The sequence below is a fragment of the Tachyglossus aculeatus genome, chromosome X2 (genome assembly GCF_015852505.1).
Source record: "Tachyglossus aculeatus isolate mTacAcu1 chromosome X2, mTacAcu1.pri, whole genome shotgun sequence".
NCBI classification, from domain to species: Eukaryota; Metazoa; Chordata; class Mammalia; order Monotremata; family Tachyglossidae; genus Tachyglossus; species Tachyglossus aculeatus.
In genome coordinates this window covers 7,618,906-7,632,786 of record NC_052100.1, presented here as the reverse complement: position 1 = coordinate 7,632,786, position 13,881 = coordinate 7,618,906, and the positions used below count along the sequence as shown (strand labels likewise).

The 13,881-nt window shown below is 47.9% G+C and overlaps 1 protein-coding gene across 1 annotated transcript in view; it reads left to right on the top strand.

The window, feature by feature from the left end:
• Window positions 1–13,881, top strand: part of RAD54L2 (RAD54 like 2) — an 87,157-nt gene that overhangs the window by 63,811 nt on the left and 9,465 nt on the right. Inside the window, exons 9-18 of the mRNA XM_038770901.1 lie at window positions 1,167–1,363; window positions 2,069–2,411; window positions 3,447–3,624; window positions 5,061–5,312; window positions 5,722–5,840; window positions 6,910–7,028; window positions 9,253–9,352; window positions 10,397–10,602; window positions 10,983–11,158; window positions 12,385–12,581. Coding sequence (XP_038626829.1) covers window positions 1,167–1,363; window positions 2,069–2,411; window positions 3,447–3,624; window positions 5,061–5,312; window positions 5,722–5,840; window positions 6,910–7,028; window positions 9,253–9,352; window positions 10,397–10,602; window positions 10,983–11,158; window positions 12,385–12,581 — 1,887 coding nt within the window. The remainder of the gene's footprint in view (window positions 1–1,166; window positions 1,364–2,068; window positions 2,412–3,446; window positions 3,625–5,060; window positions 5,313–5,721; window positions 5,841–6,909; window positions 7,029–9,252; window positions 9,353–10,396; window positions 10,603–10,982; window positions 11,159–12,384; window positions 12,582–13,881) is intronic.

Here is a 13,881-nt window from a genome sequence, read left to right as displayed (position 1 = left end):
AATTAATATTCCTAGGTCTTAGATAAACTTGGAAACTGAGTAGGGACCAGTCAGGGAGGGAAGAGGAAGACTCACTTGTGTGGTCCCCTCCAGCAACATTGTTGCACTCAGTCTTTGCTGGAGCTCGAAGCTTCATTGCTTTGGGAAATACCGTTTACTTTCCTTCACGGAAATTGGGTTGAGACAGAAGATTTGGCACAGTAGTGCTGTTTCTTTCTAGTTTTGTTCCTTTTTCTTAATGGCATTTAAGCACTTACTATGTGCTAGGCATTTTACTAAGCACTGGGGTAGATACTAGCTAATCAGGTTGGACTCAGTCCATGTCCCACTGTCTTAGTCCCCATTTTGTGGATGAGGTAACTGAGGCACAGAGAAGTGAAGTGACTTCTGTGAGTTATACAGACAAGTAGAGAAGCTGAGATTAGAACTGTTTAATGAGTAAGTTTTGGGGGGAATTGTCATCCAGGTTTTTTTGGGTTTTGTCTTTTTTCCTCTACTATGTTTCTGGTCCCAATTAATGGTGATTGTATATATTGCTGGATACAGAGTCAAGGAGTCCTGGAATTTTTTTTTTCCTGCTTTCACCAATTTCCTAGGTCTGTTGTTTAACTATCAAATTTGACTAGTAATTTGGTGCCTCAGTTTCCCTTTGAAACAGAAAGTAATATACTGGACCCTGAGACACAAGTGACATCATTTGAGAAGCAGCGTGGCTTAGTGGAAAGAACATGGGGTTGGGAGTCGGAGGACATGGGTTCTAATCCTAGCTCCGACCCTTGTCTGCTGTGTGACCTAGGGCAAGCCACTTAGCTGCTCTGTGCCTCAGTTACCTCATCTGTAAAATGGGGGGTTAAGACTGTGAGCCCCACATGGGACAACCTGATTACCTTGTATCCACCCCAGTGCCTAGAACAGTGCTTGGCACATAGTAAGCACTTAACAAATAGCATAATTATTATTATTATATCACCTGCCTATCTCAAAGAACTAGTCAAGAGGAGCTTGGGGCGGTTTATTTAGATACTTGTTGAGTGCTGTAAGGTCCCATAGGAAAAGGTGGTTTCTCTGTGAAGAATGATTCCTGCTGCCAGCATCCATTTCAGTGAACGTGCAGCGGGAAAGTCAACAGAAAAAGGTAGTCAACACCTCTGTCTTGATTTCTGTAGGACGACAGCTGCTCGGGCCAAGGTGGTGGCTGATTGGGTGACGGAGGGCGGGGTGCTACTGATGGGGTATGAAATGTACCGACTCCTCTCCCTGAAGAAATCCTTTGCCGCGGGCAGAAAGAAGAAGACCAAGAAACCAACTGGTCCAGTAATTATCGATCTGGATGAGGAGGATCGACAGCAGGAGCTCTTAAAAGGTGGGCCCTTTTGTTCTGAGGGTGAATCTAGAGAGTTTTAGATAATAACTGGGGGACTTGGTTTCTCCAAAGCAGGAAAACCATCCCTGGGGGTGGGAGGCTTGCTAACACTCTAGACAACAGAGCATAGTGGGAAAAGCCTAAGGCCAGAAGTCAGGAGACCGGCTTTTTTGTTTACTATCTCTTGGTTCTTGCAGTACATCCCTTTCCTCATTGTGACTCCATTTTTTCATTTGTAATGGGCGAGAATGGCATGCGTTTTTCCTCCCTTGTGGCGAAATCAGTAGAATCCTCATATACACTTTTTAACCATCCAAAGTAATTATAATCTAGTATGATGGTAGTGGGGATCCAGTTCTTTACAGCCACAGTTGATTTCCTCTGGCTCTGCCCACCTTTTCGTAAGTTTTCTCTATCCTCGTCAGGAAGAGAGCACCTTCCAAGTTTGTTTGTGATTCACCAGCTGAAAACGTTGGGTCTCATTTAGTTGAACAAGGCTGGGGCCAGCAGAAGTTAGTCAAGAGCCATAGGAAGGTTACCCACAACCAATTCCGAGGTCTGGAAGATTCCTCTCTAGCCTCTTTTCCCTGCCCCAAGAACTAGAGTTGTTCTCAGCTTTTCCGGGGGTTCTTTTTTTCCTGCCTCCCACACTTTTGAAAAGGGTATCACTCTGACTTCTCATCCCTTCTGCTGTCCTACCCTCAGGGATCGAGAAGGCCTTGGCCCGCCCTGGTCCCGATGTGGTCATCTGCGACGAGGGGCACCGGATCAAGAACTGTCATGCTAGCACCTCCCAGGCACTGAAAAATATTCGGTCACGCCGGCGGGTAGTGCTGACCGGTTACCCCCTCCAGAACAACCTTATTGAGTACTGGTGTATGGTGGATTTTGTTCGCCCAGACTTCCTGGGCACCCGGCAGGAATTCAGCAACATGTTCGAGCGCCCCATCTTGAACGGGCAGTGTATCGACAGCACCCCACAGGACGTTCGGCTCATGCGCTACCGTAGTCATGTCTTGCACAGTCTGTTAGAGGGCTTCGTTCAGAGGTGAGTCTCCTCCCTCAGGCTCCCGTCCCATCCGCTCCCAGGGCTAAAGCACTCACTCTTGCCCGCTCCCCGCCCCCCCCCGCCCCCCACCCCCAAATCAGGACTGCTCTTGGAATATGTTCTTCAAAACTATGCAGAGAGGACCACGGGAAAAGACCCAAGCTGGGCCTGCTTCGTAATTATAAGCTACACACCTAGGGTATCCTGTGAAGAAGGAAGGGTTTATCTTGCTGTGCAGAAAGCCACTTCCCCAACATTTTTCACTATTTTGGAAGAATTGTTAATAACCTACGTCTCTGGGGCAAAGCATGGTGGCCTTTATTTCACAGTGTGTAAATTTGGGAGAGTGGCAAAAACGAGCTTTTGAATGCTTGAATTCATCTGCAGTCTGGGCTAAACAACCAGGTTGTCCTCTCAGAATATCTGCAAGTGTTTGGGAGTGCTGGGATTCATTGAGCCACTCTCCCTCACATGCACACGTACACACACGCACCCAATCCACCCCCGCTAGCTAGTAGTGTAGCCCAGGACATCAGATCTCTGGCTTGATGAGGTTCTAACCTTTCATTCATTCATTCAATCGTATTTATTGAGTGCTTACTGTGTGCAGAGCACTGTACTAAGCGCTTGGGAAGTATAAGTTGGCAACATATAGAGACGGTCCCTACCCAACAGTGGGCTCACAGTTTAGAAGTCTAGCCTTGGCAGATGGAGCTTGCTTAGATCGAAAGGCAACTTCTGCAACCGGTCCCGGTTAGCAGGAGTATCAGTGAAATATTCATGCGGTCCCAAAAGCAGTAGACTAGAATGCAGGTATCTTGGGTTCCCTTCTGAGCCCTGCCGATGGCTCGGTGAATAATCTTATCCTTTAGGTTTAGGTTCTCCGTCCATAAAATAGTCTTAATTTATGAGGGGTAACTGACCGGTTAAGGTCCTCAAAATGGAAGTTTACTGAATGTGTTTTATCATTATTTTTTCCCAGTTCCATTCTCCCAACACTGGCATCTCATCCTTCTGTTTGTCTTGCTTCCATAGACGAGGCCACAGTGTGTTGAAAGTACAACTTCCCTACAAAGAAGAGCACGTGATCCTGGTGCGACTTTCCAAGATCCAGCGGGCTTTGTACACAGAGTTTATGAACCGCTTCCGGGATGCTGGGAACAGCGGTTGGCTGGGACTTAATCCTCTTAAGGCTTTCTGTGTTTGCTGCAAGGTAGGTAGTGACAGCCAGGAGTCCCAGCTGGTAAAAGGGGACCGTCTGTAGCCATGAGATCAAAGAACGGTGTCTGTGTGATGCTAGGGCTTAACTGTGGCCATGGCTCAGGAACCTTCCGGGAAAAGGAAAAGGACTGAGGCAGCGAGGTTATGTGCCTAGCTGATTCTGAAATATCTGGGTTTATGGGGCCTAATTCCACCTCCACTGATCATTTGCTCTGCACCCTAGGCAAATCGAGACACCCCTCTTTGAGCCTCTGTTTTCTACTGTAGAAAAAGACAATGAGGGAGAGGTGTGTTTGTCTGAGTCCCCTAGAATCAGAGCGGTAAGGTGAGAGAAACACACAGAAAAGCTATTCAGTGTTCATCTCTGTGTTTAACCAGAGAGGGAGTTTCATCTTCCCAAAATGTCTTTGAGAGAGACTTGGCAATCCCAGATATTTCAAAATCAAAGCCTTAAAAGCAAATACATTTAAAAACCTCTCTCTACCTATTTTCTGATGAGACTAAATCCTAATAGCTTCCCATGCCTCTTTGAGGATCATTATTGCTGGATCAGGTGCTGAGTTCCCTCAACCTATCTCTGAGCTCTTCTGTCATTCTTCTTCTTCTTCTTGTTATCATTTTTAAGGGGTACTTATTAAGCTCTATGTGCCAAGCACTATACTAAGTTCTGGGGTAGATACAAGATAATCAGGTTGGACACAGTCTCTGTCCCACACAGGGCTCCCAGCCTATGTAGGAGGGAGTAGAATTTAATCTCCATTTTACAGTTAGAAACTTGAGGCACAGAGAATTTGTGACTTGGCCAAGGTCATACGGCAGGCAGTAAAATACCATTTTTAAAAAAATGGCAGAGAGAACCCAGCTCCTCTGACTCTCAGGCCCATGCCCTTTCCACTAGATCACACTGCTTCTCTTTTAAAAACTGCTTTGCCCTAGTCAGAGTAAAGAATGTGCCTTTCTTGAGTGTTTCTGGTGAGAAAAGTGTCCATGGTCGCATACCTGGAAAAGGGAAACCGTGTTGGTCAGGAGCTGGTGCTGTTTGGCATTAGCATGATTGGTCTGAGGCTTATAGTTCTGGTCTCTGGAAGGCAGGACCAGAGTTGGGTGTTGGGCTCCTAACTCAGCTTAGTTGGGTCCTGGGCACATTGAATTCCCTAACATCAAATCTTCATTCAATTGTACTGCGGTGCTCAGAGCTGGTTAAGTTAAAGCAGTTTGCAGACATGTTTGCTGTAGGCTGAAAGAGCAGCAGACTTGTTTGGGTTTCTGGTGTGACATGCATTTTGTGGCTGGCGGGGGGTGGGGGGTATATATAAAAATAAGAAAATGAGAATATGAATCCACTCCCACCACATGCCCCCTGGTCCTTAGGGTACAGATTGGGAAACCCAGGAGTGACTGAGTCCTTCCTCGTCGTTCACTTTTCAGATATGGAATCACCCTGATGTGCTATATGAAGCCCTGCAGAAGGAGAACATGGCCAACGAACAGGACCTGGATGTGGATGACCTTGGCACAGCAGGGAACAACACCCGTTGCCAGTCCCAGGGGATGAAGGTCAAAGCCGAGAGCCACACCTTGGGCGCTCCTGTAGGAGAGGCCACCAACAGCAAGTTTCTGCAGGGGGTTGGCTTCAACCCCTTCCAGGAGCGAGCCAACCAGGTCGTCACTTATGAGTGGGTAAGTTAAGTGGTGACCAAAAGGCCTTGCTCTCCCCACAGAGCAGATTCTCACCCCCACCCCCACCCCCAGATCTCACCCATCACCTCATTCAATTGGAAAAAATGATCCACAAATCACACCCTTTGGTTTCCATTAATTCTCAACCAACTCTTTAGATACGTGTCCAAGACAAGAGATGGTTTCTGACAGCCAGGGGTTTAAAAAAAAAATATATATATATATAGGCATTTTTTTTCCTTTGCTGTATAGTCTTTAATCTGTGAGAGAAAGGCCGGGATTAAGTTTTTGGGAGCTTATTCCGAAGGCTGGGCTCTTTAATGGTATACCTAGTGGAAGTCCCTGCAGGTGTCCGTCTCACTGTTTTCAGCCCAGTTGGGTGACTGCCCTTCTTGCTTTTCTGTTTTAGGCCAAGGACATTCTGTGTGATTATCAAACTGGAGTCTTGGAGAACTCACCCAAGATGGTGCTGCTTTTTCATTTAATCGAAGAAAGCGTGAAGCTTGGAGACAAGATCCTAGTGTTCAGGTAGCTGAGCAGTGCTGGGGGCTGCTCTCTTGGGCCCCTGCATGCCCCCCGGGGCACTGCATTGCATTTCAAGTGGAGATAGAGCAACCAGGCAATGAGGCTTGTGCTGTGATCTCCTTTCCTCATTCACTGTTTCCGGCTTTGTGGCTCTTCCTCTGTTATTTTGTTTCCTTATTGGTTTCTTTCTTGACTCCTTTTATCATTAAAGGAAATCCCCCATGTGAGGTCATTTAGGGATCCCCAAACCGAGACAGTGTTTTAGGGCTTCCCCACATGCTGCCGTTGGCTCTAGAAGGAATTGAAGCGAAGGGTGGTGGCTTGGATTTCTTCAGTCCTTTCCTGACCCATCCTTGAAGATGCACGTACTACTCTTCTGGCTGCTTAGCAGCTCTAACTGGAGACCTTCATCCCTTGGAATCCCCCAGCGGCGGGGACGGCAACCCTACGGAACAATTTGAGAAAAGCAGGCACAGTTACAACCTGGGAAGAATTCCAGGGTTTCCGTTGCATCATAGATCACGTCCGGCATTAGATGTCTTATCGGCCAACTCGGCAGTAGATCCAAGGACCAGAGAGTTTGTTGGGACGTGGAGAGGGACCTCCCAGGCTGGAGGCTGGAATTAATCTCCTTAGTCAGGTCTATATGTTACGTATAATAAAACACCAGGATGAGATTCAACATGCAATGGAGATCTTTTTTTTTTCTTAAAGGCTGAGTGCCATCAATGCACCGAACACAGTGTTAAATGGTACCATTATCTTGGATTGCTGAAGCAGAGAAAAGAAAGGGAGAGAATCAGGGGAAGAAAGATGGAGATTTCTTGGTCCCTTGGGTGTAAGCAGAGAGAAATGATCCTGTTCATTACTCTGCGGGAGGAAAATGTCCTTTAGTGTCTTAAAGACTTGTTACTGGATGTGCTACAGCTGCTCTGGTAGCCATCAAGTTGATGCTGGGGACTGGTTTTGGGGGCAGTTTGCAAGAAGCTGTAGTCAATCGGTAGGGCTTTAGTGCATTAATGCCCTGGGGAGGGAGGTGTATCTTTCTGAGCAGACATGTTACCCTTTACAGCCAGAGCCTGTCTACCCTGTCTGTCATCGAGGAGTTCCTGGCTAAGAGATCAGTGCCCTGCCTGCCCGACTCAGATGGGCCAGGAATTCAGAACTGGGTCCGGAACCACAACTACTACAGTGAGTCGTCCTCCTCCTTTTCCTCCTCCTCCTCCTCCTCCTCCACCTCCTCTCCAGTCACTCCCCAGGGTGCTGCTTTGATCTTATGTATTTGGGAGGCAGTAAGCAGAATAAGCTGGTTCTCTTTCTAAAGTGTTCTTCCACTGACCGGATCCAGCAAAGGGGGCTTCTGAGTAAGCATGGTTCCCCTGCTCCTGGCTTCCTGGTGGTGCAAAGCATGGGTTTGGATGATTGGTTTGGGGGGGGCTTTTTTTTATTTTTTAAGAGTTTGAACTTTCAACCCCACTCCTTCATTCTCATCTTCAAGGGTCACTGCCATAGCATCCCCCTTCTGATTGGGGCACTGGGTGACGAGACCAGTTGTCTCCCAGAGAAGGGAGCCCCTGGCCTGGCCAGGTGCGGAGTCAATAGCACAGCAGCCTAATGAAGAATGGCTCGATGGACACAGGTGCTGGGTGCACCTTGTCTTAGTGAGGTCTTCTCTCATTCATCCATTCAGTCGTATTTATTGAGCACTTACTGTGTGCAGAGCACTGGGAAGTACAAGTCGGCAACATAGAGACGGTGCCTACTCAACAGCGGGCTCACTCTCTTCAGAGCGGTGGCTGTTTTGGGGTGACTTCATAGCCCAACAATGGCTGCCTTCGGGCCAGCCAAATCTGCTCAGAAATAGGAAGGGCTGTCAAGTGGCACTGCACTGTCCCCTGATAAAACAGCCCTTCCTGCCTGCGTATGCCCTATTCTGATGCTCCTGCCTTTTTCTGGCCCCATTGGTCTAGAGGACAGCTCTCATTTGTACTGTTGTCCTTTTGAGTGTTTCTTCCTTTTGCTCTTCCCCTGGTTTTGACAAGAAGGTGGAAAAAGAGCCCTCTGCCCTGACCAAGCCACTCTGAGTGGTGGACTCAGTGATGGCTTATGAAATGGGCGAGGTCACAGTGGTGTTTGCTGCTGTTGAGGGCTCAGAGGTGTGGTGTTTGGTGACCACAGCCCGTGCCCCTTCTCCTTACCAGCTGCCTAGTAATGGGTGCCGCTGTGCCTGGGGAGTGCCAGTGGAGAGACCGTGGCAGGCTCAGCTCAACCATCGGCAGTGCTACCAAAACAACTCCAGCACACATCCTGCTGGCAGTAGGAAACATCATTCCCCTCTTACTTTTTTGCTTTTGCCCACCCCAATTGCATGGGGTAAGTGTGCAAGAGATTCACTCACTCACTCACACTCATGGATACAGTTTCACCATCACCAGCGCTATCTTTGAATCAAAGGCTAACTCCACTGACATTTGGAAAAGATGGGGGACAAGCCAGTTTACTTTTTCCTTCTTTCCCTTCCCCATTGCTGTCTTACGTGCCTGTGAGAACAGCTACTTCCAGGCTATTTTCAGAAGAGCCTTCTCTTCATTCATTCAATCGTATTTATTGAGCACTTACTGTTTGCAGAGCACTCTGTTTTGGGGTTTGCTTTTTTAAGCAGGTAAAATGTTTATGGCTTTCTTTTTCCTTACACTCTTTCTTGAGTCTGTAGTGCCTTAGAGCTGCTGAGAGCTTTATGATTCTCGGTATTGGTTATTTCTCCAATGAGCCCAGGGCACGACTCTCCATTTTACAGTGAGGAAGAGGATTAGGCTAGTGTGGTCCAACAAAGTAATGGCTGAGCTAGACTAGGGCCCAAGGAGCCTCTAAATTCCCATCAGTTGCCCTTTACTCCCCTGAGTCTTACACTTCACCAGTTCTTAACTCTCATTTCTTCAGCCCAGGGTGACAGTGCCATTCTGTTTGCCTCTGCCTCCCCTTGCATTTCTTCCCCTTTGCTTTGGCCTCTCTCCAATTCAGTCCTTTACTTTTCTAGGGGACCATGGATTTTCTTTGCTCAACCACACCCTATCCTGTTCCTTTGCTCCTCTGGTGGCTAACAGCTTTGAGAATTCACGTGGCGGCGCCACCCCAGCAGTAGGACGAATTGGAACGGGGGCACCATTTTTTCTTTAATGCAACGTGGGGAGAGCAGGAGCCTGTCCTCTTGGCTGCATTTAGTGGGGGCATTCCAGGATTCCCAATAACCTTTTATGTACCTCTCCTAAGCAGTTTCCTGTCCGGTCTCCTACTACTTAATCTCTAGAGAGGAGCTGTCTTGGGTCCCAGTAGAAAAGAAGGGAGCTGTTGCTTTGTAAGGTGCAGACCTGTGATACCCCCACAGTCTCACTGCCGTCACCATTTTCCTTCCCAGGGCTAGATGGCAGCACCTCAGCCTCAGAGAGAGAGCGATTGATCAACCAGTTCAATGACCCCAGCAGCAGCTCTGTTTGGCTCTTCCTCCTTTCGACTAGGTGAGTGGGCTCTGTGCTGGAATTGTAGGGGCGAGGTGGTCACAGTGGGCGAGAGGTGGGTACAAGGTGATTTTAGTGTTTTCAGAGGGATTGTGGGTACGGCATTCTCCCTTTCTGAAAGGTGCTGCGGCCGTCAAGTGAGAAACCCAAAGAAGCAGCGTGGTCTAGTGGATAGCGCACAGGCCTAGGAGTCAAATGGACCCGGGTTCTAGTTCCGGCTCCTCCAGTAGTCTGCTAGTTGGGCAAGTGGGCAAGTCACTTTACCTCATCCGTAAAATGGGGATTAAGACTGAGCTCCACATGGGACAGGGACCATGGCCAACCTGATGATGTATCTACCCCAGCGCTTCGTATACTGTCTGGCACATAATAAGCGCTTACCAGATTCCATTTAAAAAAAAATCTTAAATTTCAGGTGGAATAAACTGACGATAGTGTTTGAATACGTTATTCCGTACCTCACAGCTTGAGCGGATTTTCTTGGACATTGGGCTAGGAGATTCAGAATGTGGTTGTATACACAAAACCACTGTCTGTTCAGTGAAGCAGTACTGAAGCTGAGGCTTTGGGAATCTTAGTCATTGCTGAAGAGTGGGGAGGGGAGAGGGGTGTCCTCATCTAATCCCAGAAGGCATTTTTTGTATTCTGCTCACATGAGGGCAACAGCAACTTCAGGAAAGAGAGGATCATCTTGGGAACCAAGCTGCAGGTGTTTACTAACTGACATTAGAACAGTAGAGCAGGGCCCAAGGATGAACTGGGAATGGGATGTCAGCTATCTTTGGAGCTCTCGATGTCAAAACAGGAAAAACCCCAAAGCACAACTGATCTACAGAAGACTCCCATGAAAGATGTTAATAATGATGGTATTTGTTAAGTGCTTACAAAGTGCCAGGCGCTGTACTAAGCACTAGGGTAGATCGAAGATGATCAGGTTGGACTTAATCGCCATCCCACATGGAGCTCCCAGTCTAAGCAAGAGAGAGAACAGGTCACCATTCTGCAGCTGATGGTTTTTGTTGCTGTTGACTTGATTTTTAAAAGAGCTGGGTGTCTGGGAGTCAATCTGATCGGTGCCAACCGCGTGGTGGTGTTTGATGCCTCCTGGAACCCCTGCCATGATGCCCAGGCAGTATGCCGTGTATATCGCTACGGTCAGAAGAAGCCTTGTCACATCTACCGCCTGGTGTCTGACTTTACGCTGGAGAAGAAGATCTATGACCGGCAGATCTCCAAGCAAGGCATGTCAGGTAAGCCAATTCCAAACATGGAGCATCCACAAACTGGACTGGGAAAGGGAGGAGGAGGAGGAGGGGTGGAAAATAAGTGTTGGTTTGCAAGAATTTGACCAGGGCAAGTACCAGGCTTTGCAGGCTCCTATTCCCTCTTCGTTGCCTCTCACTGTTCAGGCTCAGGGTACCATCTCAGCCTGGAATTGGATTGCTTTCTCCTCTTCCGTGCCCTTGTCTTCTTGGCATAGGCCCTAAGCTAGTGAACGAGGTGGAGGAGGGTGGAGGTGATGCCTCCTATAAGACTCGTGATTTGTTTTGACTTGCGCTTCAGTGTTTTCACTTTCCTTTGTCGTCATCATCATCTCCTCTGAGTGCCCCTTTAATGTCTGCCTTCACAGATCGGGTAGTGGATGATTTGAACCCAATGCTGAACTTCACCCGGCGGGAGGTGGAGAACCTGTTGCACTTTGTAGAAGAAGAGCCAGATCCTACACAACTAGCACTGAATACAAGCAAGATCAAGGAATCTGTTTTACAGTTTGCCTGTCTCAAGTACCCTCACCTCATCACCAAGGTAAGGGCCCTGGCTCTCACCACATGGCCCTAGGTGCACTTCCACTCCAGTCAGGGTGAGAGACTTGCTCAGAGAATAAGTGAATTTTTTTATTTAATGGTATCTTTAGCGCTTGCTATATGCCAGGCACTGGATTAAGCGCTTGGGTAGATACAAGCTAATTAGGTTGGACGCAGTCCATATCCCTCCCGCATGGGGCTCACAGTTATAATCCCCATTTTACAGATGAGAAAACTGAGGCCCAGAGAAGTTAAGTGACTTGCCCAAGGTCACACAGCAGGCAAGTGACGGAGCTGGGATCAGAACCTAGCCTCTGACTCCCAGGCTCGGGCTCTTTCCTCTCGGCCACATGGTTGTAGGCAGGTGAATGGCTAAACCATCCAGAGCAGATGGAAGTCTACCCTTTTCTCACAACTCTGCTAGACAGGAGTTCTTCTTTATGTTCTTTCCAAATGTTTTCTTGTCTGAATTTAACCCCATTTCCCCAGTGATTTCAGAGGAAACTTGGGTTACCCTCCTCCCCATTAAGCGTTGCACATACTTGATGATACCAATTTCTTTCAGGCTTTCTCTAAACAATCCAGATTGCTCTGACATCTTCTTGTAGGACTTACGCTTCCTCCCTTTAATCATTTTGGACACGTTTTCTGCTGGCCCTGGGAAGTTTTTTCTCTGCATTTTAAAAAATTAAGTGGGCCAAACAAGACACAATATTCTAATAAGGGTCCAGCCAGTGTAAAGTAGAGCAGGAAATGAGGGATTTTATCCTGATCCTAGCATGTTGTATGGCTCTTGATGCAGCCCAGTAACTTGTTGACTTGTCAGGGCGGCAGTATGTTGCTGTCCCATATTGAGGTTTGTTTGACTCTGACCCTCTTTACTTGCCTATTTGCAGCATTTATTTTTCAACCTGATGTCTAATAAATACCTCGTACTTGTCCCCTAATGAGTTTGACTTTGTTTTTGTAGGCTGTTTTTCCAATTGGGCCAGCTCTCTCACACACACAAATGAGAGGAAAAAGCACACCTCCCTCCTGGTACTTATGTAAGCACCAATTTAATTAGTGCTGGAAATTCTCTCCTGGAAACTTGGGCTCCTCTCCTGGTTTCAGGATGTTGTGGAGGGACTTGTGGAGCGCTCTTGTCAGAATGTGCTCATTACCGGTCATTCCCTCCCATGGACTGAGTTGGTGTTGAGGAGCTTTTCAACCCCGTTGTGTCTCCAGGAGCCTTTTCAGCATGAGTCACTGCTGATCGACCGGAAAGAGCACAAGTTGACTAAGGCAGAGAAGAAAGCTGCAAAGAAGAGCTATGAGGAAGAGAAGCGAGCGTCCATCCCGTACACACGCCCATCCTATGCTCAGTATTACCCTGCGAGTGACCAGAGCCTGACTAGCATCCCTGCCTTCAGCCAGAGAAACTGGTGAGAGCAGAATGTGTGTGTGTGTGTGTGTGTGTGTGTGTGTGTGTGTGCGTGCGCGCGCTTCTAATGACACTAACCTGAGAGAGAAGAGCTTTCTGGTGTTCCAGAATCAAACAAAATTTCTCCTTTAAACAGTAAGAATATATAGTTCATTGCTAAAACAAAGCACATATGTGTATTTACTTCAAATTGAGCCATCAGTGTAAGCTCTAGCCAAGAGACCTGTTCCGACGGGAATGCGAATGGTCCAGAAGGTTATTGAGCAGTTGTAGATGGCCAACAAACGTGTGGGTATAAGTCCAAGCCATTAATCTGAAATCCCAGCAGGAGGTGGGCGACCTTGATTTCTTAAGGGAGCACCAGTTATTAGCCCAGCTCCTGTCAGGTGGACCAACCTCATTGGATTTAGTTTATGGGTGTTCATAACACCAGTGAAGGTCTCGCTTTTCAAGTATAGAGTATTGGTCGACTCTTTGCCCAGAAGCAGTGGAGGCCCTGGTGGTGGCTTTGCCTGGAGGTTGGCAGGTGAATCTTTGTGAAAGACACAGTGGCTTGGGCAGAAGTCAGGAAGTACTGTTTCTGCAGTGGAAGCTATTAGGATTATTGTTTGTATCTGAGGGCTGTGTGATAAATTGCCTGGTGCAGGGATATTCAACCTGTGGCCCCGAGGCCCCTTGCAACCCAGCCGTTACAATAGCATGGCTGTGGATAGCCAAGAGGGTTGAAACTCAGCATGTAGCCTGGAACTGAGTGCTATAGGGATCCTGTGGAACTACATCCCTTCTGGGACTCCTCAGAGCACAGAGCCTCTGCTCTCAATTCCCTGGGGACCTTCATTTTCCTCAAGGGCCTGTTTGATTCTCTCTGAAACAATCCCCCCCACTCCCCACCGCCCCTTTCCCAGCAAACCTTTAGCCTCAAACCAACTCTCCTAGGTCTTATGCTTTTCCATGCTCACTGATAACCTGCCTTGGTTTTTAGTCAGAAAACTGCCCTACCACCTTTGTTTTAGCATTAGCAGCCTAATGATTATTTTGATTTGGGCGGTGCCTGCGCATCCTCCACAAGTTCCACTTCTCCCCAAAATGTTCTCCCCTCCTCCCCACGCCCCCACCTCTGCCCCCATTCCTATCATATGCAAACCCTTCCTCTTTGCATCATCATCCCAGCCACACCCAGAGACTCTGAGCCATGCTTGCCTCTGGGGCCCCTTGCCCATGAAACCAGCAAGACTTTCAAAGAAAGCTACTTTCAGAGGTCCTGGACTTCAGAGTCCTGGGGAAATAAATACATGACATGA